Here is a 23,490-nt window from a genome sequence, read left to right on the forward strand (position 1 = left end):
TGCCCTTCTGTGCCTCCCCAGCTGCTGTCACTCCGCAGAAGACAACAGCAAGACGATGATGATGATAATAATTAATAATTTAAAGCCCATAACGGGATGAATGGGGAAGGCTGTGTGCAAAGGCAGGGGCTGGCTAAGCGAGGGGAGACGTTGCTAGGTTGCTGGAAAGGAGCAGAAGGCACGGAGGGAGTCTTGCCCAGGACACGGTCCCTTCAGGAGAGGGGAAGTGGGGACAAGGTTGTCCTTGGAAACGGAGATCTTAATCATCTTCCCCATCTAACGCTTTCATACCCAGAGCAGCGCAACTTCCCCCCTTGCCCTCCCAGCATCTCAGTGCACAGAGCAGCCCCGCCTCCCCAGCATCCCAATGCACAGAACAGACCCCCTTCCCTCTCCTCCCCCAGAGCCTCCATGCACAGAACAGCCCCACCTTCTCCTCCAACACCCCGATGCACGTAACAGTCCCCGTTCCCCCTCCTGTCCCATGCACAGAACAGTCCCCCCTTCCCCAGCACCCCAATACACAGAGCAGCCCCCGTTCCCCCTCATCTCCCTGCACCCTTATGCACAGAACAGCCTCATCTTTCCTCCAGCACCTCACTGCACAGTGCACACCCCGGTCCCCCTCTTCCCTCCAGCACCCCAATGCACGGAGCAGCCTCCCCCCTCCAGCCCCGCTTCCCCAGGGCGGCGAGCATCCCTCCCTCCCCAGGCGTGTGAATGAAGTTTGCTGCTGCGCTTTGCCCCCTTCCCCGCTAGTTACTGTTGCCGTGTCTCTGCCGCTGCCAGGGCCAGGACAAAGGCACATTAACACGTGATGGGGACGGAGCTTCATAAATGGGACCCGAGAGAAAGAGGGGGGTGCGAGGAGCCAGGCTGGGAGGCGAGGCGCGGACACACACACTCAGCCGGGGCCGGGCGCGCAGCAGCTGCAGCAGCAGAGGAGGAGTGGGGGCGGCTTCCTCCCAGCCAGGGGCAGGAGCAGCGCATGGAGAGCAGCGCCCGGCAAGCTGCCTGAGCCTGCCTGCTGTCCTTCCCCAGCTCCTAGCACCGCCTCCTCTCCTCTCCTCTCCTCGCCTCTCTCCGGCGCCCCAGGCCCGGGCGGGGCGGGGCGGCCCGCGTGCTCCCCGCTGGGGGGTGGCTGTAGTAAGCGTGGGAACGCGTCTCAGTCCCGCGGAGGAGCCGCCGCGCCACTTGGCAAGAGCACGAGGCAGGCGAGAAGGAGCAGCGCCCCGGAGCAGGAGCCGAGCCGGGGCGATGTGAAGGGTAAGGAAGAGCGGAAGGGGCGCTCAGCACGGAACTAGCCGTCCCCTCCCGAGTGTGTGTCTGGGAGGGCAGCCCTGGAAGCGCATCTCACTAGGGGGGTGAGAGATACCGGCTACTACCCTAGTGTCAATGCGAGATCAACTCCTTTGCTGTGCTGGTCAAGGGGCTGTTTTCCTCCCAGTGTCGCTGGTCAGTTCCTCTAGTATTTTAGGGCTCAGGTATCTGTCTGTCTATTACAAATAGCTTTCTGACCCTCTGTGTGTGTGTGTGCGCGCGTGCATCTATCACAAATAGCGTACTGACCCTCCCTGTGTGTGTCTGTGTGTTTGTGTTTGTGTCTGTCACAAATAGCTTGCTGACCCTCTATATGTATGTGTGTATCACAAATAGCTTAAAGCGACAAAGAGTCCTGTGGGACCTTAGCCACAGGGCTCTTTGTCGCTTGTTACAGATCCAGACTAACACGGCTACCCCTCTGATACTTGACAAATAGCTTGCTGACCCTCTCTGTCCCTCTATTACAAACCCCTCTGTATAGGTGTGTATCTATCACAAATAGCTTACTGACCCTCTCTCTCTGTGTACCCCCTACTAACACACTTAAGTAATACATGTAATCATCTGTATAATAATATACTATGGATTATTTGTTAAGGACATTCTTGGTGCTGTACAGAATAGAGGGGAAGATGCAGTCCGTGTCCCAAGGAGCTTACAATCATATTACAAAGGGACACACACACACATATCCTGTTGAAAATTTTTTCTCCTCATCAAATGTAGAGGAATGCATTAGAACCCTCTTAAAACAATACCTGTTAAACCAATAAACTTTCTTTGCAGTAGCTTGTAAATGACAGTAGTAATGCCCCTTATTAGCAGAACAAATTATGTGCCTTGAACAAAACAGGAATATTAAAATGCAGTTTAATATTGTCCCAATAAATTGCCATTTAATTAAATAATTATTAGAGACAGTCCTCCCTGTGCACCAAAACAATGACCTTTAATTATTTTTAGTGTATTTTCATGAATTTGAGGTTTAAATGGTAACACTGTGAATCTGTGTGTTCTGTATGTATGTAATGCTTGTTTTACTGTGTGTACATACATGAATAGCATGTTGGTAAAATGAGTATGTTACTGAAAGCTACATGCTTGTTAAAAGGCTACCAAAAGTCTTTTGAGTATTGTAGTTTATTTTCTTTACACATGTATATTAATTATGGTCTTTTGTCTGTCTTGAATGATGCTCAGTAATTTCCTCATGGCTGTCTTATTTTTCTGTTTTTCACACTATCTCAGCAGTCTAACCTAAAATTGGTAAGGACAGTTTGTTATAGAACAACATATACTGGATGGAAAATTTTCATCTCAGTTTCATTACTTCCCTTAATAGATGTGTATTGAATAGAAAGGACAAATCCAGTTCCTGACAATAAGGAGCCCTGTAGGTGCTAAGGACTTGTGGTCTTATGGTTAACATACATCTGTTCTTCTGTGATTCTGAAGCTCTCAGAGAAACCAACCTCTTAGGTTCCCACAGGACTTTATCTGACATTGAGGATTTCTTCTCTAATCCTAACTCATAGATAATTTACAGTGGATAACATTCTTATTGATTTGTTTTCTATACTTCTCCCTCCACATCCCACCCCACCCCAAAAGATAACCCTCTGCTATTGAAATTTTAACTGAAATAAAAGTCAACTTGTAATTGTGTATGCAAAGATGTTCAGCGAGGATGTCACTAAACCTTGAGCATTGAATATCATTTGAATATTCAGTATTGTTGGGGTTTTTTAAACCTAAGAACTGAAAAAAAACCCAGTCAGGTGTTTTTAAACTTCTTGAGTGTATCATAATAAACTTTCAGATTTACAATTACAAGTAGCCAACTGGGTTTGTTGTAAATTGACATTACTTTATTTCAAAGATATCAGCTAATCTACACTGAGGACACCCCGGTATGTATTAAGTCTTTGATAGGAGAAAAGGTTTCACTATGATACTTTGGTTTAAGATCAGTAAAATGGTGTTAGACGACGAAATCTATAGCTTTTCCCATTTTCCTAAAATAACGATGAGTGTTACTTCCTGTATGAAAGGAGATTACATGAACATGTTACACAGCTTTGATGATAGGTAGTATATTTCAGAAGAGTTAGGGAAATATATGACAGTGAACTAGAGCTGAAAAATTCTTCTTTTTAGGTATTTTTATGCTTTAAGAGATTTATTTGTTTAAGTTTTTTTTAAAAAGTCTTATATGTAGGGTGGTGGATTTTTATCCTTTTTGTTTGTATCCCTTGTTTTCAGTTTTATTGTTCACCATTTCCTAAAGGAACATGTTATTCTCTGTGTAGTGGTGATACTAATATTCCCATCTAGCAAACTTAGGTGCAGGACCAGAGTGTTGTTTTTGGTATTTAATAATGTTAGAGCACTCAAACTGTTAAAATGATAACAATTAGTTGAGAGCAGATTACACTTAATAACTGCTTGCCATAGGTTTTCCCGTTTCATCTCAAGAAAGAAAAAGGCTCACTGATTGTGTTGGAGGTATTTATTAAGCAAAAGAGTTTATTAATTTAACTGTAAAAGAAATGCATGAAACACCTTTAAATAGATTAAAAAGATGAATGTTTAATTTTTTATTTGCTTCAGGCTGAAATTAGTTTTGTAGCCACCACCAAATACAGGTACATCATTGCTTTATTATATATTATTCTTTGGAATAAAAGGCAGAACAATTTGAATAAAAACATTTTAAAATGGAATTGACAAAAATAATAAATATATTACTGGGGATTGTAGCAGGGATTACTTGCCTGGGGGGGGAGAGGAGTTGGCTAGGTAAAGAAAAATTATTTCCTATGCATTTATCTCATCAACTAACCAGTAACAATATCTCAAAAACATGAAATTAAAAATACTTTACATCATGCTATGGAATCACGATTTTATTAGTAAGAGAGTAAGCTGGTTGAAGCCTTTGATCTTAGCCGTTGTTCTTTAGTTAATTATGTTGGCTCAATTGCATAAAGGACACCATTAAAAGCTTTCATGCTTTACTAAAAGGATGGCATGTCTCAACCAATGTAAGTCTGTCTTTCTGTTTCAGTGTTCACAATTTTCTAATTTGGCTATTGAAATTTTAAGGATGAAATAGTTTTGTTTTTTTAAATTATTTCCTTCTTTTATCCTTTTGACTATAATGTAGACTTGATGAAAAATGCTTGCAAGCTATAATAGAACTGAAAATTTCAGTGCTGAAAGGTTTATATTCTAAGATTGAGTACTCGGTTGCTTTCTCCTCTTATTGAATAGAGCTGTGTGATAATATTAAAAAGCAAGTGGAAACCCTGACCAATCTTTATATTCACTGAATACCACCTGAGAATTTTACAAATTTCTTTTCATTCCTGACTCTACAGGTCTTTTTCATCCACTCACGGCCACTCATTTCACAAATTTCTTATAGAAAAAGTTAGGTTTAGTTTTCTATATTTAGAAAGAGATTAATGTATTTTTTTAAAATACAAACTTTGTGACCTTTCTCTGGCAATTCAGTCAGAGGTTTCTGTGTATCTGCAGAATTCATTTTTTGTGCACAGTGATTTCTTTTCATTTCTTTGTGCATGATTATATTGGCTTTATCTGATTCTCCTCATGAAGCAGTACATGTCTATAAAGATGTTTTGCTGCAGCTTCCCAAATAGTTCAGACTATCTGAAATGATGAATGTCATGCAAAATCATTTATCAATCATCTAAGTGAAAACTTGGATATTTTCCTTTCTATGCCAGAGAATTTGTACAGTTTGCTGCTGATTTAAAATGTGTACTTGGAAGTGACCCTAAACCTGGTATTTGGCCAAGTTCAAAGCAGCTGTGCAGATGGACACAGAAGACAGAAGGCTGAGGGAAATAGACCCTTTTAATCATAACAAGGCTGCTCTTGTTTTCCTATCGATAGTAGAAATGCATGCCAGGCCCTTGTACTCAAAAGCAATCTTGCAAATGTGCCAGAATAGGCAGCAATAGCATTCTGTTATTAATATAAAGTTAAAACATGTTAGGATTTAGTAGGGTCAAACCCTCTATCTTGTTAATATTGTTCTCTACTTCTGTTCTATTAGTTGACTGGCACTGTACTGATGTAAAAGGTGCACATAGGTTCTGGGTGGAAGTCCTTATCTCAACAATAGTCATTCTATCTTATTGGAAATGTATGTGTATGTAACTGATCGCAGAAGCCAGGTTGGAGCTGTCTATGGAATGGTTAGAATTACTTATAAATCAGTTTCTTGTTGAAAGAACTTCTGAAGTTGCCTTTGGTGCACATAAAAATAGTTCAATTAGCAACATGAAGTTGGACAACATTTTGATCATGTTTGTGTATTATGCAAGGGCTTTATGAATATCCAACCATTGGGCCCAATCCTTCTCCCATTATAGGCTTTTCTGATCAAATTAGCCAAATTCATATTGCAGATAAATAACTAATTCACTATTGAATTACTACTCCATTGACCCCTATTTACTCTCAACTATACTACTTAATACAATATAGTTTATTTAGGTTTATGTTGAGCTGTTAACATAACTAGACATACAGATTTAAGGCTTTGTCCTAATTGTACAGATTGGGGCTAAATTTTATTAGATTTTTGCTTGATCCAGAATAAGCCTTATCTCTGGCAATCGTGTATTTATTCTTTCTGAGAAAATCATGTTTACCCACTAAAAAGTGATGAGCAGAAGCAGTTGATTAGGGAATACTATGAAATCTATTTCAGATCCAGCTGGTGTAATTTTCACACCTGCATTTTAGGAAACCCTTTCAACATTTTTGTTTGTTTGTTTTTGTTTTTTCTTTCTCTTTGTGAATATCTGAATGTGCTTGCTATAATCAGGAATCTTTATTTTTAGCCAACTCTGTCTCTCTAACAGTGCAGACTGCATCTGTGCTTGGAAAATTATGTAAAATGGGTTTGGAGTTTTAAAATAAATACATTGACAGGATCTCAGTGGATATACTGACTTTAGATTTTTGCTTTTCCCCCTACAAAGGCTGTGTAAGGGATATATTAAAACAGTGTGCAACAGATATTTCGCATATAGTAGCTCTGTCGTGTATTATACATATACTTCTTATTCTTTAACTTGTCTGCTAATGTTTAGCACCAGGAATTTGGAGTTATTGATGCTAAACACCATTGCAACACTTTTAAGACTTTGCATTTCTCCAAGGAGATTTAATACTATATTTTAAACTTTCAAACTGAGAAATTAATTTTGTCTTTTTAAAAATTTATTTCTGCAAATGAAATATTATACTGGTTGGATGTATTTTTTGTTGTTGTTGTTCTGATATAATGGATATCAGAATCTACTATAATTCTTCTCTCTCTCTCTGTTAAGAAAAGCATCTGCATATTTCAAAGACATGAACCATTGCCAAGCAATCTGGTGTAGTGGTTTAATAGTTTTGAAAATAATTTCACAAGTTGCTTGTGTATATAAGGGCAGTATATCAGAATATTATAATCTGAATGCAACTATGAAGAGTTATCTGATCTTATTTAAATTTTATAAAAGTCTATAAAGGTCTAAAATCCAAAAAATGTTTTCAATTTTTTAACTGGAGTACATCTTACAAAGAGTTCTGGATGAGACATCAAATTAACTAAAAACCTTGCTATCGTAAATTCTGAGCATTCCACTATATGATGGGCTAACAATAATTTCCAAGAGAAGTGGACTTCTGAGAACTAAAGTAGATGAATATTGCATGGTGGGTACCCTTTTGACCCTCTTTGCACTGACCTTTTGTTATCACAAGTATACCCCTTTTCTTTCCATATTCTATTTATTATATCCCCTGCATTGATCATTCTGTAGTTACATTTGAGACCCTTCTCTTTCTTCTCAGCCTCAGATATGTACCCAGTGCTTCCATTTTCTCAAACACTTTGATTTCACTAGAGTCTTCAGCCTGAACTGCTCATCCGATCCATTCTTTGCTGACCCTCCCCCACCCCAGTGCCATGTGTCAATACTTACAGTCCTGTCCTGTTCATTGCCCTTAAGCAACTTGGCACCATCAGAATCCTTCATTTCTTCCTGCACTGTCTGAATACAGATCAGAAATAGACCTTCAAATGCACAAGCCAGTGCCTTAAAAACAATGGTGTGTGCTCTAGTCCCATATCCACTATGAAATCTGGAAATCCTATCATACCCTTCACCTTACAGTGCATCGCTAAGTATAATGTACATTCTCTTTCAATTCAAAAGACATTGGTAGTCTTCTCATGCTTTCATGCCATTACTTTTCTTCTTTACCCATCCAGCCTTCCTCTGGCCAGCTACAAAGAATATTTTCCTTCTTTAAATCTAAGAAACAGCATTTGTGCTAATCTCCCCTCCATCCTGCTCCTCTCCACTAATGCCTTCTCCTCTTCTCTACCCTTTTCAGTTTCCTTCCCAGGTAGCAATAATCTGTTAAGAAACCACCTGTTCTTTTGCTCCCCACCATTCCCCAATCACACACGTCCTTCTCCTGTAGTTGTTCCTACATAACCACCACTGTCAATATTTACTTTGCCTCTGGCACTTTACTTAAAATCTGCTGCTGTCCACTTCAGTATTATTTATTTGTGTATTGATCTTTTCAGATGGGGGAAAAAAAAGAGTCACAGGCCCAGCCCCAGTTTCTTAAAATCTCCTTAGAGCTTGACTTTTTCCTACCATTCTGTTTCTAACCTTCACTTTCTCAGCAAAGTACAGTAAATTTCCCCCCTCCCTTCAATCCTTTCTACCACAACAATATCCGTGACCTTTTTTATTCTAAATTTTGCTATGACATGGAAACAGCCCTCTTTTGAGTAGTTAATTATTTCTTCCTTTCTGTTAATTAAGGTTTTTTCCTCCCTGATCGTTTTCCTTAACTTCACACTGTGAACTGTTCCATCCTTTCATGGATCACCTCCAATGTTATCCGGTAGTCTCTGGTTCCTTCTTCATGATTCTGCACCTTCGAATCAACCTGCTCTTCCTCTCTGTACTTGGTGATCATCCCTTTCTGTGCCAAGCCGTTCTCTGTGCTGTCCCACATAATTCCATGCTCAGCCTCAGCTCTTTTCTGTCTGCTTTCTCCCTCGTGGTCATCTTGTCCCAACTTGTAGCTTTTACATCAAAAGACACTCAACTGTACAAAGCAGCTGCATCTTTCAGTATTATAGCTGGTTGAAAAATGCAAGAAAAAATACTTTTTCATCATTTTTGGTTGCAGAAATTTTGAATTTCTGAATTTTTTTGAAGTTTGTCAAAAAACAGCAAAAATCTTCTGAGAAAATTTTTGTCGAAACATCAAAAATTCAAAAAATGTTGACCAGCTCTCTTCTACACCTTCAATGAGTTTTCTTTCTACTTTCTCTGCCTTCAGTAGGCAAAGGGAGTTTCCGACTTCTCAGCTTTCTTCAGCTAAATATCTCAAAGACAGAAGAGCTTCTTTTGGGAAAGGGGAACATCTCTAAATAGAGTTATATCTTCCCTATTGACCCAGATCTCCCACTTGCCTCCACTGTCCGCAACCTTGGCATCATTCTTATTTCTGAACTCTCCTTCTCCTCCCACATCTCCTGTGTCTGTAAATCTGCTTATCACCGCCTCTGCAATATTTCCTATGCATGCTACTGTCTCAACTCCACATCTGCTAAATCCTCAATCAAAATGTCTAGCACACTGTTGGCACCATACAACAAGAACATAGTAATATTCACCTTTTATTGAAATGTTGTTCTTGATGGCGTCCCCAAGTACTAGCTCTCTGGACTCCGGCATATATACAGAATGCTGCTGCCCAATTTTTCACATGCACAAAGAAGCATCATTACATCAGGCTATCCTGGAACAGCTCAGATGGCTTTATATTAATTGTTAGAATATAGTTCAAACCTCCCCCCACTCTTGTCTTTAAAACCCTCCTTGGACTGCTTCATAGCTTCCTAACTCATAGGAAACAGGAAGAGAAAAGGTCTCTCTGCCCCCCTTTTCACCTAGCACTAGCTTCTTCTCAGCCTTCACACAATCTACAATGCAAGGAGTATGGGGAATAAATCAGAAAAACTAGAAGTATTAGTACATAAGCTAAATAAGACTTTGTGCAATAAATCGCATGACTAGAATATTGGTATAGAAGTGTATAGCTTGTTCAGAAAAGACAGGGGAAAAGGGAAGAGGTGTTGCAGACCTGTTGAAAGGCTCCGGGAGAAGATAAAAGGAGAAAAAACAGGGGCAACACCATGGTAGGAGTCTACTATAGACCACCAAATCAGGAGGAGGAGATGGATGAGGCATTTCTGGAACAAATACCAGAAATATCCAGAATACAAGACCTGGTAGTAATGGTGGCATTAACTACCTAGACATCTGAAGTAATACAGCAAAACACAAAATGTCCATTAAATTCTTGGAATGTATTGGGGACAGCTTCTTGTTTCAGAAAGCAGAGGAAGGGGGACAACCATTTTAGACTTGATTCTGACTAGCAGGGAGGAATTAGTTGTAAATGTAGAGGTAAAAGGTCATTTGGATATAAGTGATCATGAAATGATAGATTTCATGATTCTACAGAAATGAAGGAGTGAAAGCAACAGATTAAGGACAGTGGACTTCAAAAGAGCAGACTTTAACAAACTCAGAGAACTGGCAGGTAAGATCCCATAAGAAAAATCTAAGAGAAAAAAGTCCAGGAGAGTTGTCTTTTTCTCAAAAAGACAGTATTAAAGGCACAACTATCCTGATGCAAAGGAGAGATAGGAAAAATAGTAAGAGACCACTATGGCTCCATCAGGAGCATTTTACTGACCTGAAAATCAGAAGGGAATCCTACAAAAAGTGGAAACATGAACAAATGGCTAAGGATGAGTACAAAAGAATAGCTCAAGCATGTAGGAACAAAATCAGAAAGGCTAAGGCACAAAACTAATTACAGCTAGCAAGGGATACACAAGGCAATCAGAAGAGGGTCCATAGAGGAGCCAGAGATAGACACAGGATTACTTAGTAGGAAAAGAGAACTAATAATGGATGACATCAAGAATGCTGAGGTCAGTATTCTCTAAAAAAGTTAATACGACTTTTGACACAGTCCCAAATTGCATTCTCATAAGCAAACTAGGGAAATGTGGTCTATATTAAATTACTGTAAGGTAGGTGCATAACTGGTTGAAAGACTGAATTCAAAGAGTAGTTATCAATGGTTCAATGTCAAACTGTGATGATGTATCTAGTGAAGTGCCGCAGGGGTCTGTCCTGAGTCTAGTACCATTCAATATTTTCATTTAATGACTTGGATAATGGAGTGAATGGTGTACTTATTAAAATTTATGGATAACACCAAGCTGGGAGGGGTTGCAAGCACTTTGGAGGACAGGATTCAAATTCAAAATGACCTTGATATATATGAGAACTTTTCTGAAATTAACCAGATGAAATTCAATAAAGACAAGTGCAAAGAACTACACTTAGGAATGAAAAATCAATTACAAAATGGAAAATAACTGATAGGCAGAAGTACTAATAAAAAGGATCTGGAGATTATAGTGGATCACAAATTTGAATTTGCGATGTAGTTGTGAAAAAGACTAATATTATGTTAATAGGAGTATCATATGTAAGACATGGGAGGTAATTGTCCTGGTCTGCTCGACATTGGTGAGGCTTCAACTGTAGTACCGTGTCCAGTTCTGAGCACTACACTTTACAAAAGATGTGGACAAATTGGGGAGAATCTAAAGGAGAGCAATGAAAAAGATAAAAGGCTTAGAAAACCTGACCTGTGAGAATGGTTTAAAAAAACTGAGTATGTTTAGGCCTGGTCCCCACTAACCCCCCACTTCGGACTAAGGTACGCAAATTCAGCTACGTTAATAACGTAGCTGAATTCGAAGTACCTTAGTCCGAACTTACCGCGGGTCCACATGTGGCAGGTAGGCTCCCCCGTCGATGCCGCGTACTCCTCTCGCCGAGCTGGAGTACTGGCATCGACGGCGAGCACTTCCGGGATCGATTTATCGCGTCTAAACCAGACGCGATAAATCAATCCCAGAACATCGATTGCCTGCCGCCGGACCCTCCGGTAAGTGTAGACGTACCCTTAGTCTTGAGAAAAGATGGCTGAGAGAGGACCTGGTAACAAGTCTTCAAATATGTTAAGGGCTGTTATAAAGAGGACCAAGATCAATTGTTCTCCCTGTCCACTGAAGGTAGTACAAGAAGTAATTGGCTTAATCTGCAGCAAGGAAGATTTAGGTTGGATATTAGGAAAAACTTTCTAACTATAATGATAATTATGTTCTGGAATAGGCTTCCAAGGGAGGTTTTGGAATCTCTGTCATTGGAGGTTTTAAGAGTAGGTTAGGGATGGTCTAGGTATACTTGGTCCTGCCTCAGAGCACAGGGGCTGAACTAGATGACTGCTTGAGGTCCCTTCCAGCCCTACATTTCTATGACTGTCTGAATCTTAAAGTTATTGGTATGTGAGCCTTTTCCTGGGCAGCTCCTGTTGTCAGGTAGAGCCATCCGATATCTCTGCCCCACCAACTCTTCCCCCCCGACCCTCCATTAACCATCCACCAATTTTCAAATCTCAGAAGAGAACCTATGTTTTTCTTACCTGCTATTTCCCTCTTCCTCTGGTTTCACTTTTTATTCCCGCTTGGTCAATCTATTAACTCTGCCAAGCTTTTTGCACTAGTGTCTGCACAAAAGAGTATTCAAAACAGTGAGATTAGAGCACGTATCCCTTACACTGATTGCAGAACAGTTTCCAGTATAAACTCATGTATTCACCTGGTCATAACCAAAACATCCACCTTTTTGGCTGAAAATGTCCATGTATAATCACTGTCCAAACAAGGTTTTTTCTCCCTAGAATATTTAAGCAATCTCCCTTCAGTTGTTCTGGAGTTTAGTGAGAGTGGAGAAGGAATATGCTACCAGTTAAAATCTAACCACACTTTTTTTTATCCAGGGCTAAAGCTAAAATGGCTGAAATTTGGAAGCTGGCATAGGCATAGGCACTGAGGCTTTTCCTGGGTTGGAAAAAAATCCCTGGAGGTTGATTTTTAAAAGTTATGAGCATTTGAAAATTTTGCTGTGAGCCCCGGGCAATAGATGTTTCATTATGTTTGTTGGTTCATATTTAGAGTCAGATCCTGCAATGGGCTCTGTGTAGGTGGATCTTTGTATCTATTAATTCACCCTGTTGACTTCAGTTGGGCTTTGAATGGGCACAGCTACTATCATTAAGTGCACATTAGTTGAAATTAGTTTGCAGACTTTAATTATGAAAAACTATATCAAACCAGTTTTCTTATGTTATTCATTGCCAAATCTATTCTGAGCTGGTATCACCTTAACTGAGTTTATCCTGAATCCAGATCAATCTTCTCCACCTGCTGCTCTTAATCTGAACCCTCCCCTGTCCTGCCAGTTGTTTTATTGTCTCCCAAAACGTTTTTTTGTTTTTTTAAAAAAACTGCTTAACAATGACACGTGAAAGATTTTAAAATGTTGAGCATGTGCCATATTTTGTTTTTTTTTTTGATATTCTAGCAGCTGAAGGCCTGTCCTGTCACATGGGTGTAATTCATAAAGCCATGGGTAAAAGAGTCAAAACTGGGGGTTCTTGTTTGCATGCACTGTGTTGTAGTGAACCATGTTGCTTTTGTACTTGTTCTCCTGTCTGTGCACAGAGCTGTGCTGGAGGCATAACCACCTCTTTGTTACCTCAGGTAGCCTTATTCCCACCTTCTCTGATCAACTGTCACATTCCAACCGCCACAGAATCTTTGGACTCCAACATTCCATCTGGTTCTCACAGGGCCAGTGACGACTGAACCTGGTGATATTTCTAAACAAAAAGAGCTCTTAGCCCCCTGCTTCCATTACCTGACACTGATGCAACAGACATTCTAGGCTTCAGAGTGGCACAGTCCGGTGTCAGTTCTGGAATATATGTGGTGATTTGTGCAGGTTGCAAATGAGGGGTTATGTGTGCCTGTGGTTAGTGTGTGTATGTGTGTGTATGTGTGTGTGTGTGTGTGTGTGTGTGTGTGTGTGGTGTTGTGTGGGTGATTGATTGTTGGGCCAAGTAATCCACCATCTGCCTCATACAACCAATGAAAGTGTTGCATGCAAATTGGCAGTAGAGTAAGGGTATTGATGGGTTGAGTTACCTCTGATATCACAGTGGTCTAGGTTTCTTGGTGTGGCATAGATACCTGCCTTGCTGTCGCCTGGGTGTAATTTGTAAAGTCAAAATAGCTGAGAACTTAAAAATTGGATGGTAGCAGACCATGAATCCCTGTGATGGTTGAACCTAGTGATATTCTGAACAAAAATATCTCAGCCATGGTTGGAGCTGTATCCATTGCTTCACACTCTACACACATTCTAGGCTTAAGAGTGACATTCCTAGAATCTTATTATATAGATAAAGGAGGCCTGAAAGGTGTTTTTTTTTTTTTTTTCAAAAAAGTTATGCACCTAGCCAGTCTCTGTAACCATACCTTCCCATCACTGTTCCCCTCATCCTCCCTCACCCACTCTCTCTGTTTGTTTGTGTTGCCAACATGTTGTGTATTCTCTTAATTTAGATTGTAAACTCTTTGGGCCAGGGTACAGCACCCAAAACAATAAGACCCTTATCCTGATGGGGCCTCTGAGCACTACAGTAGTAAAACAAACAAATAATAATCACTTACCACTGGTTTCTGACCAGTTTACACCCAACATAAAACTTGCATCACTAAATTATATCAAAACTGAATTTAGTCCAGTCACTTCCATAAACATCACACTTGCTTATGTCAGGCCTGATTTTTGGCCCACCATAGCTAGAAACTATCTTATTTGTTGAGAGCACTTACTATTATCTTTAATGATCTTCCCTCTGAAGTCCTCACACAGGCAAAATTTCCACTGAATTCAGTGAGTTTTCCTGAGTAGCTAGTGACTGTACACTTACAATGTTATTTAAATCCAAAAAAGTTAAATAAACAGTATTCAAGATGTAAAAAACATTTTCACATTCTTTTGCAACAAGCTTTTTGCATCACTTCAGTGAGACTCAGTCTCACTTCACGTATTCCGTCTTTCCTTTTTTAAGGCTTGGAAACCTAGTTCTGGTCTAGGTAGCTGTACTGTTCACCACCATTTATAATAAGATAATTATTAAACTAAATGTTAATTGTATAAGCCTGTTCTAATTCATTTAGGCTATCATATACTATAGTAGAACTTATTTATCTAACATTTTTGACTACCTAGTCATGATGGTAAATTATTATTATTGTTGTTATTACTATTATTTCTACTGGGTTGGGTCCAGTCAAGGTTGTAGTCCCATTCTGCTTGGCATTGTACAAACACATAGGATACAATTCCTAACCCAAAGAGCTTACAACCTAAAATGGTGAGCAACATATGAAGACTCGGGGAGAGGATTACAATCCAAATATGTGATTTTTATATACATATTTCAATGCATTTAAAAATATATATTTCAACTATACAAGCTGCCCTTTGACCAATTCTTAATTATCTGTAAATCTCATGGAAGAACTGTGTAAAATGGAAATCCAAATATTTTACAAAATTGAAATTAGTGAATCATGATTATTATCATTGTATTATTTTAGTATTGTTTGTTTTGACTTCTTGTTCTCAGCATATCTGCAGTTTTTAGCAGCACTGTCATATTACTTTTTTTAGGAAGAATGTTACTATTTATTTTTATTAGGTTATTAAAATTGCTCTGTCAATCATTTTGCCTTGAAGAAAAATTCAGCTTTTGTAGATGATGGCAATAATTGTAATAACCCGCCTACTGCAAAAAGAATAGAGAATTGTTATTCATATTCTTGTAGTATTCTTGTGCCCTGAGTAAATGAGCTTTGCATGGGGAACCTATGCAAGGTTTAGGAGAGAGTTGATCCTCCTGTAATCCAACCATGAATTTACACAGCCTTTCCATGATCACTACTGCATACAGCTTCTGGGTTCTAGTAACATCTATGTAACCCTTAAGAGGCTTTACATGACTATGCAATGGGGACCAGAGGCAGAATTTGCCCTGTCAGCTTTAATTAATTCAGCTGTTTAAGGGTTCACTCCCACAAAGTGCCAAGTGCCCACAACTCTCAGTGAAAGGTGTGGGTGGTCAGTACCTTGCAGGGCCCTAATAATGCAAACTGGAAGGAGAATTGATAAACCAAAGTCAAACCAAGTAATGTCATTGACAGACAAGCTGGCCAACGTGTTTTTAAAAGCTACTCTAGCTAATGGATGACACTTTGTACATTTTCTGTGATAGTGGGAATCAAAAAGCCACAGGCTTGTGGAAAACTTCTTGTGTGGAAGAAGTGATATGGCCTAAAGTAGTGTGCGTTTGTTTTGTTTATTTGTTTTTCGTGCGAGGAGGTTAAGGTAAAAGGGAAGATTATTGAGCTTGTTCTTTAGCTGGAGATATTAATCTATTAACTTTTGTCTGTAGTTAGACTTCTCTATTTACTGTGAACTAATTCATGTAGTTATGTAATTGCACTAATTGCACCAGCAGTGCCTCTAATTCACCTTTAATAAATTTTTTCATTCTTTTTAAGCCATTTTTAAAAGCAAGCGTAGAGAGCTCACTTCAGGTGCCAGACTAAGAGCTTTGGAGACTGAAGTCCTCTAGCCTCAGAACATGTACAGACAGCACAGGCAGTAGCAATGCAAGGTCCTACACGGCTGCATTAATGTCTCCACACTGTATTGGAGGGCCCACTCCTGGGATGAAAGATTTTGGACACTATTGAAGCTGCCAACAAGGGGAGAAGTGTGCTCGTGATTTTCATGATGTGGACTCTTGTCCGCTAGGAAATGGCAGTGGAGCCCACCATTTATTTCTGTTATCAGATGGTCACGATTGATCTGGGCTGGATTTAAACCAATTGCTTAGAAGAGGATGGCTACATAGTTCATTTCCAGTCCCCTAAGATATCCAGCTGCCATTGGCACTTCCACACATGCCACCAATCTCTCCATTTGTACAGTAATAGTGCTGAACTGTTTCTAGATGGAACATTTGAGAGCTGAAATCTCACAATACCAACATGCACATCTTACCAAGCAAGTGAGTCTATGAATGAAGGCCTGCCTTTCTGAAATATAGGACCAGATTCTCGGCTGATATAAATCAATGTAGCTCCTTTGACTTTAGAGGAGCTATGCTGGTTTATACCAGCTGAGGATCTGGCCCACAGTCGTCTGCTAACTCTGCAGCCATAAACTTTGACTTCTGTTTTCACTAGCTGGAAGTGAGGAAGTTTGCTAATTGGTTAAATATATATCCATGCTATAGTTTATACAGAGATAACATATTACCTATATTAAAACAAGCTAAACACCAGTAAAATACAGTTCAGTGTCACTTGAATGGCTGTTTTACTGCAACTTTAATAAAAATCAATGCTACTTTAATAGGTGCATCCAAACATACTGCCAGAGATTTCCAATTATGATATTCCCAGCAGCAAACAAAAACAAAATTAATGTCAGCTGTATCCCCAAAAGCCTAAACTATATTACTAATGAACTTTCAAAGAAAAAACTATGCAAAGACAATAAGGTGCAAATCACTATAATAATCTAAATGTAGAAATACAGAAAAACATCATCGAAATGCAGAGTAGGATTTGCCTCTCATGCTTCCATTAACCATCTTGTTAGCTTAGTGTCTGCATACATAGTGGTATTGTAACATACTCCTTCTAAAACCTTGACTGCGCCACACAAATTCATGTTTTTCATTTGTATTTTAAACAAAGGTAGGATTTGAACCAGGGCTTGTACTACATTAAGAGAAAATACATAGTTTCTGCTAGAGTCGCATTAAGTATCTCCTTCCCAGTAATTTGTCTTTCTAGTAGATGTACTCAATTGCATAACAATTGGCAGTCTTGACTCAAATACAATCTTCTTGACATTGAGTTATAGCTTTAATGATTAAAACAGCTGTCTTTCCTATGGCAGAAGTAAGTTCTAAGACAATTGAATATTTAAATACTACCATCATCTTTATATGTGTATAGAGTTAATTGATTTTTTTGTAGTTTGAAATTAATGAAGTGTTTTTCACATACTGCTATAAGCTGTGTTCTGTTAGAAAGTTGCCCAATTCACCTTAGAGTTGGTTACAAGTCAGTTGACAGCAAAATCATTGTTATAATGTATACAATCTATAAAATCCACTATAAACATTTATAAAGTACCTTCTGGATGAAAAGTGCATTAAATGTAAGAAAACAACAAGGAGTCTGGTGGCTTTTGTAGATACAGACTAACACGGCTACCCCCTGATACTTGATTAAATGTAAGATTATTATAATCCATTTTCAATATGTTCTTCAGGAAAGTTGTCTTTCATCACCATTTAGACTGTAAGAATTAAATTACCTAATCCATTTTAAGACTGTCTGTCTGTTTTATAATGAAGTTTTTGTTGCTTTGCCCGTTATGAATCCTATACACGATGACAAAACTCTCACAGCCATTCTGTTACATATTAGACTCTCCGGTTATTACATATACTTTTTCACCATTTTTACAACATTGATGTTGCAGTGTCCTCTTGAGGTATAGCTTTATATCCTACCTTTAATGCTAGCTGTCTAGGAGCTTTATCCAAAATGCATTGAAGTCAGAGGGAAAGCCTCTGATTGATATCAATGGATTTTGGACAAGAGCATAGGTGCTCAGATACCAAAGCATAAGTACAGTGTAAATATCTAGCTAGATAGATAATCTCTGCTTCTTTCTGGAAATACCGATGATAGCGTCCATTTTGAAATGTTTCTGTTGTTATGAGAGAGGAAACTAATACTTTTTACTATATATTTTTTTTATATTCAGTAATACTGAGCAGATATATTTTCTTATAAATGTGGAACTCCTCTCTTTACTCCAAGGATTGGGGCAGTCAGGTTCTCTGGATTTTGCCAGCTAATCCCTTGTGTGCTCTCTAACATTTATAGCCAGCTATACCAACTGATCAGGTGAAGTCAGTATGTGGTTTTATGCAATACTAGTACCGTATATACTCAATCATAAGCCAGTTCGTTTATAAGCTGACCCCCTCCCCCAAGATGGATAATAAAAATGGAAAAATGTTATGACCAGTTCATAAATCGACCCTATAATTCAGGGCTCAGCAAACTTTGGCTCCCGGGCCATGAGGATAAGCCGCTGGTGGGCCGAGATGGTTTGTTCACCTTGAGCGTCTGCAGGCACGGAGGTAAACCTAAGTAAACAAAGTGTCCCAGCGCACCAGCTGCTTACCCTGATGGGCCGGGACAGCAACTGGTGGGGAAATTTTTGGGGGAGGAGAAGTTGGGGGTCAGGGGAATAACCCCTGTAACCATCTCCCACATGACCCCACCCCTAGCCTGGGACCCCCCCACTCTCCCCTTCCCACCTTATCTGGGGAGGATGTCTGTGGCCCGGCTGGAGCTGCTCCGGCAGGCTGGGCAGCGTGGCCGCAGCCCTGCTCTCGCGGGCCAGACCAGGCGGCGCAGCTGCAGCATGTTCCAGCGGGCTGGGCCACATGCTCCAGCATCTGGGCGGCACAGCCACAGCCTGCTCTGGGGGGTGGGGCCAAGCGTAATGGCTGTAGCCTGCTAGCCCCAGAGCTGCAGCTGCTTCGGAGGCTGGGGGGAGAGCAATGTGGCCAGAAGCGGAGAGAGACTCTGGCCCCGCCTCTTCCCTTCTGGCTATGCTGCCTCTCCTTGCTCCCTCTGTTGTGGGGAGGGGCTGCGTCCCACCTCTCCCCCTCCATACCCGTTCATAAGCCGACCCCCTTCTCTGGTGCTTCCCTTTTTTTACTAAAAAATTCGGCTTATGAACAAGTATATATGGTAATTTGCTGGTGACCCCATCAGTTTCTCCAGAGTTTAAGCTTCCATTTTAACACAAACAAAACAAAAAAAATTATTTTCTAGCACTTATAGTTGCTGATATAACCTTCTGAATGTCTGATTAAGGCTTAATATAAACAGAAACAATGGGTCTGCTTCTCACTTGCACTATGACCCTTTTACACCACTCTGGCAATATAAAGTGGCTTTAAGATAGCTATTTAAAGTCCTTTTATACTGCCAGAGTAGTGTAAAGAGGCCTTAGTGCAGATGAGAATCAGGCCTGGTAGATTTAGGGCAAAAAATGAACTGCTCCTATTCATCTCTATGGGGTGTTAACTCTGAAGTTTATTGATCCAAATTAAAATGTCAATATTGACTATTTCACTACTGTTTATTTTATCAGAAACATTCTGGGATTGTGGGCACAGCTTGAGTAGAATACCACCACTTTTCCCTTGCATTCTGCTATACCAATGTCCTTGGTGCACTTAGCAGAGGTAATTAATAGAATAAGGATGCTCATTATCCTCCAAATGCATATAAAACAATTTAATAATTTTCAATAATTATTATATATCCAGTATCCTCGTACTAGGCCTTTGATATGTAGCTCAGATTACTGCAACACAGAGCTAGACACACATACAGGAATACGGACAGGGTGAAGAGAGAAATCTACGTTTGTATATCAGTCTCTGTTGATAGGCTCCTTCAGTGTTCTTTCCTTGCAGTTAGATTTACAACACCCTCAATACCTTTTAAAATACAAACAATGATTGTTCACTTTAAAGTGATCTCTGCACTGGCAATTGTTTCTAAATGGAAAAAGTCAGAAAATGTTGTTCCACAAGGTTCTTTGAAATCAGACATCTCAGTTCAATTCTAGAGTAACTGTAATATCTTTCTGGTGGAGCTGCTCAGAAAATTTTGATGAAAAATGAAAACCATTTTCTATGCAATATCTTTCCCCATTTTCCAGCTTCTTTCTTGTGTGTAGCCATTTAATGGATTTCAGATGTTGATCAATTATTTAGAAGCAAAACTCTTCTGACTATAGCAGGTGACAAAGGCTAGACCTATAGTTCAGTACAAGGAAAGATGGAATGTTATTTGACAAGACTGAGCTAAGTTGTTTGTAAACTTTATCTCCCCATTTATCTTAATTATTTGATCTTTTTCCCCCTTCCCAGGATTTCCTCACATGTATTTTTTCCCAAGTCTCTTTGAATCCTACATAATACAAGACTGGGGTTATGAAGTCAATCCTAGATGGCCTCGCAGACACAACTTTCCGAACAATTACAACAGATCTTCTTTACATGGGTTCCAACGATATCCAGTACGAAGATATTAAAAGTGACATGGCCTCCAAACTAGGATACTACCCACAGAAGTTCCCATTATCTTCCTTCAGGGGTGATCCTTTCCAAGAAAAAATGACTGCAGGAGATGATCCCCTATTAAGTATCATTCCATCGGATCAGATCAATATTACAGATTTTTACAACAAGTCCCTATCCACTTTCAAGGATAATGAGGAGAATCTACAATGTGGGGAGAACTTCATGGATATGGAGTGCTTTATGATTCTAAACCCCACCCAGCAGCTGGCCATTGCAGTGCTGTCCCTTACCCTGGGCACCTTCACCGTTCTGGAGAACCTTCTTGTGCTGTGTGTTATCCTGCACTCTCGAAGCCTCCGGTGCAGGCCTTCCTACCATTTCATTGGCAGCTTGGCAGTGGCTGACCTCCTGGGCAGTGTAATTTTCGTCTACAGTTTTGTTGATTTCCATGTTTTCCATCGGAAAGACAGTCCTAATGTGTTTCTGTTCAAGTTGGGTGGAGTTACAGCCTCATTCACTGCCTCAGTAGGCAGCCTTTTCCTTACTGCAATAGACAGGTACATATCTATACACAGGCCACTAGCTTACAAAAGAATTGTTACCAGGCCAAAGGCTGTCGTAGCATTCTGTGTGATGTGGACCATAGCTATCGTAATAGCTGTTCTTCCTCTGCTCGGCTGGAACTGCAAAAAACTCAATTCTGTTTGTTCAGACATCTTCCCTCTCATTGATGAGACCTATCTAATGTTCTGGATTGGGGTCACCACTGTACTCCTGCTGTTTATTGTATATGCCTATATGTACATATTGTGGAAAGCTCATAGTCATGCTGTTAGAATGATTCAGCGTGGCACTCAAAAAAGCATAATAATTCATACCACAGAGGATGGTAAAGTACATATTACTAGACCTGATCAAACTCGTATGGACATCAGGTTAGCCAAAACCTTGGTCCTTATTCTGGTGGTTTTAATCATATGCTGGGGCCCTCTACTTGCAATTATGGTGTATGATGTCTTTGGGAAAATGAACAAGCTCATCAAGACTGTCTTTGCATTCTGTAGCATGCTCTGTTTGATGAATTCAACAGTGAATCCCATCATCTATGCTCTAAGAAGCAAGGACTTGAGACATGCTTTCCGGAGCATGTTTCCAACCTGTGAAGGGACTACGCAGCCTCTTGATAACAGTATGGAGTCTGACTGCCAGCACAAACATGCTAACAATGCAGGTAATGTTCACAGGGCAGCTGAAAGCTGTATTAAGAGCACAGTTAAGATCGCCAAAGTGACCATGTCTGTCTCCACAGACACAACTGCAGAGGCATTGTAAATCAAAGCCCTCTCAACATTGTGAGAATAGAAGTTGGTTTAAAATAAACAAAAAATACATGACCTAAAGCTTTTGTTCCCTCACCTGTAACATTTTTAAGTTTGTCATAATAAGCTATACAATGATTGTTTTAAGAATCATTGCCATCAGCCAATCCTCCAAGTTTAACAATTAGGGATTCAAACTATTTAAAAAAAGAGAAGTTTTCAATTAAAGAAAGTGCTCATTGAATAATAAAGTATAAAACTCTGGCAGAACGTACAGAAAATGTCAAACTAGCAACAATTCCTTCAGAAGTTACTGGGGGTGGAGTGGAAGGGAATCTGAAAACTTGTGAAACCTAATTGAAAACTAAAACATCATAAAGCCATGTCATCAAATAAGAAAGCCTTGTAATCGTAATGTTCATTCCATTGTGAAATGTATTAAATGTCTATAAGTCATAGAAGTTTTCATTTCTTTCCAAAAAGCGGCAGTACTAAGTTTTAGAGGTTCTGTAAAATGTGTTGTGTCCTGTGAAATGTATACTGTTTTATTACTTGTTACTGATATTTGTCTAACTAAACCAAGTGATAACGTAAACTTGTGTGGAAATAATGTGAAATATGTGTTATGTAAACCCCATTGAAAATACCTTCTGTATTTGAAGAACTCCTATGAGCTATTTTGGAAATTTTACACGTTTAGTAGGCTTCTGTGGATTTAGAGGAAAGGCATTGTATTTCTTCAACTAAAATTATTTGACATTTGAAATCCCCATTAATTTTAACTTTCATCTGTGTACAAGAATAACAGCAACAAGGGAATATAGACTAGCACTGCAGAGAAAGGAATGCACTGGTTCAGACTTTTAAATACCACTGCGTTTAAACATAAGGACATTTATTGCCTTACGGACTATGCCTTTCTGGTGGGCATTATGTAAATATGAACAGTAAAAAGAAAAGGTACTGGATACTGGCTTCTTTAATTGGCAACTGCTAGCACTGGACCTCTGAAAACAGCATGTGTCAGATTCAGTGTATAATGTTATCACTGTGGCATTGATATATACTTGAACTGTGCTGCATTCCTATATCCCAGGATTAAACAGATTTAAAGCCTGAGATGCCAAACTCCAGTCTTCACTAAACAAGGAGCAAGTATTGTCAAAATTAGACATTTTTTATGTTTGAGCGTGTATATAAATAAATATCTGTGTGTGTGTGCTCACGTGTGTGTGTACGTATACTAAGATAGGAAACTGTGACCAAATGGAAACTATGTCCTGTTGCACTCTTTGCACATGAATTCTGTTCCTAAAATTGAGTTCTTCCAGCTGATGTGCTGAACATACTAATTGTAAGATTCAGAACATACTTGTAGATCCACACTGAGAGACTTATCCATGTATTAGAGAAACTAACCTTTTGGTTTTACTCGAGAACAAGGCAAAAAAACAATCAGGAGGAAAGGGCAGGAGGCAAAATATGCTGTGAACAAAAATAAACAGAAAATCAGTATTTACAGTGTTAAAAAAATTGAGAATGTTAGAGAAGACTTTTTCCCCCCCAAAAAAGTCCTTGAGTATTAAATCTA

The 23,490-nt window shown here is 39.6% G+C and overlaps 1 protein-coding gene across 1 annotated transcript; it reads left to right on the top strand.

Moving 5' to 3' along the window:
• The first annotated feature begins 957 nt into the window (after positions 1-957).
• On the top strand, positions 958-23,139 carry CNR1 (cannabinoid receptor 1). The gene is made up of 2 exons (XM_034766059.1): positions 958-1,266; positions 20,428-23,139. Exon 2 carries the CDS (start codon positions 20,491-20,493, stop codon positions 21,910-21,912), a length of 1,422 nt encoding a protein of 473 aa, XP_034621950.1. The 5' UTR covers positions 958-1,266; positions 20,428-20,490; the 3' UTR covers positions 21,913-23,139.
• Positions 23,140-23,490: the final 351 nt, after the last annotated feature.

Source organism: Trachemys scripta, chromosome 3 (assembly GCF_013100865.1).
Source record: "Trachemys scripta elegans isolate TJP31775 chromosome 3, CAS_Tse_1.0, whole genome shotgun sequence".
Taxonomy (NCBI): Eukaryota; Metazoa; Chordata; order Testudines; family Emydidae; genus Trachemys; species Trachemys scripta.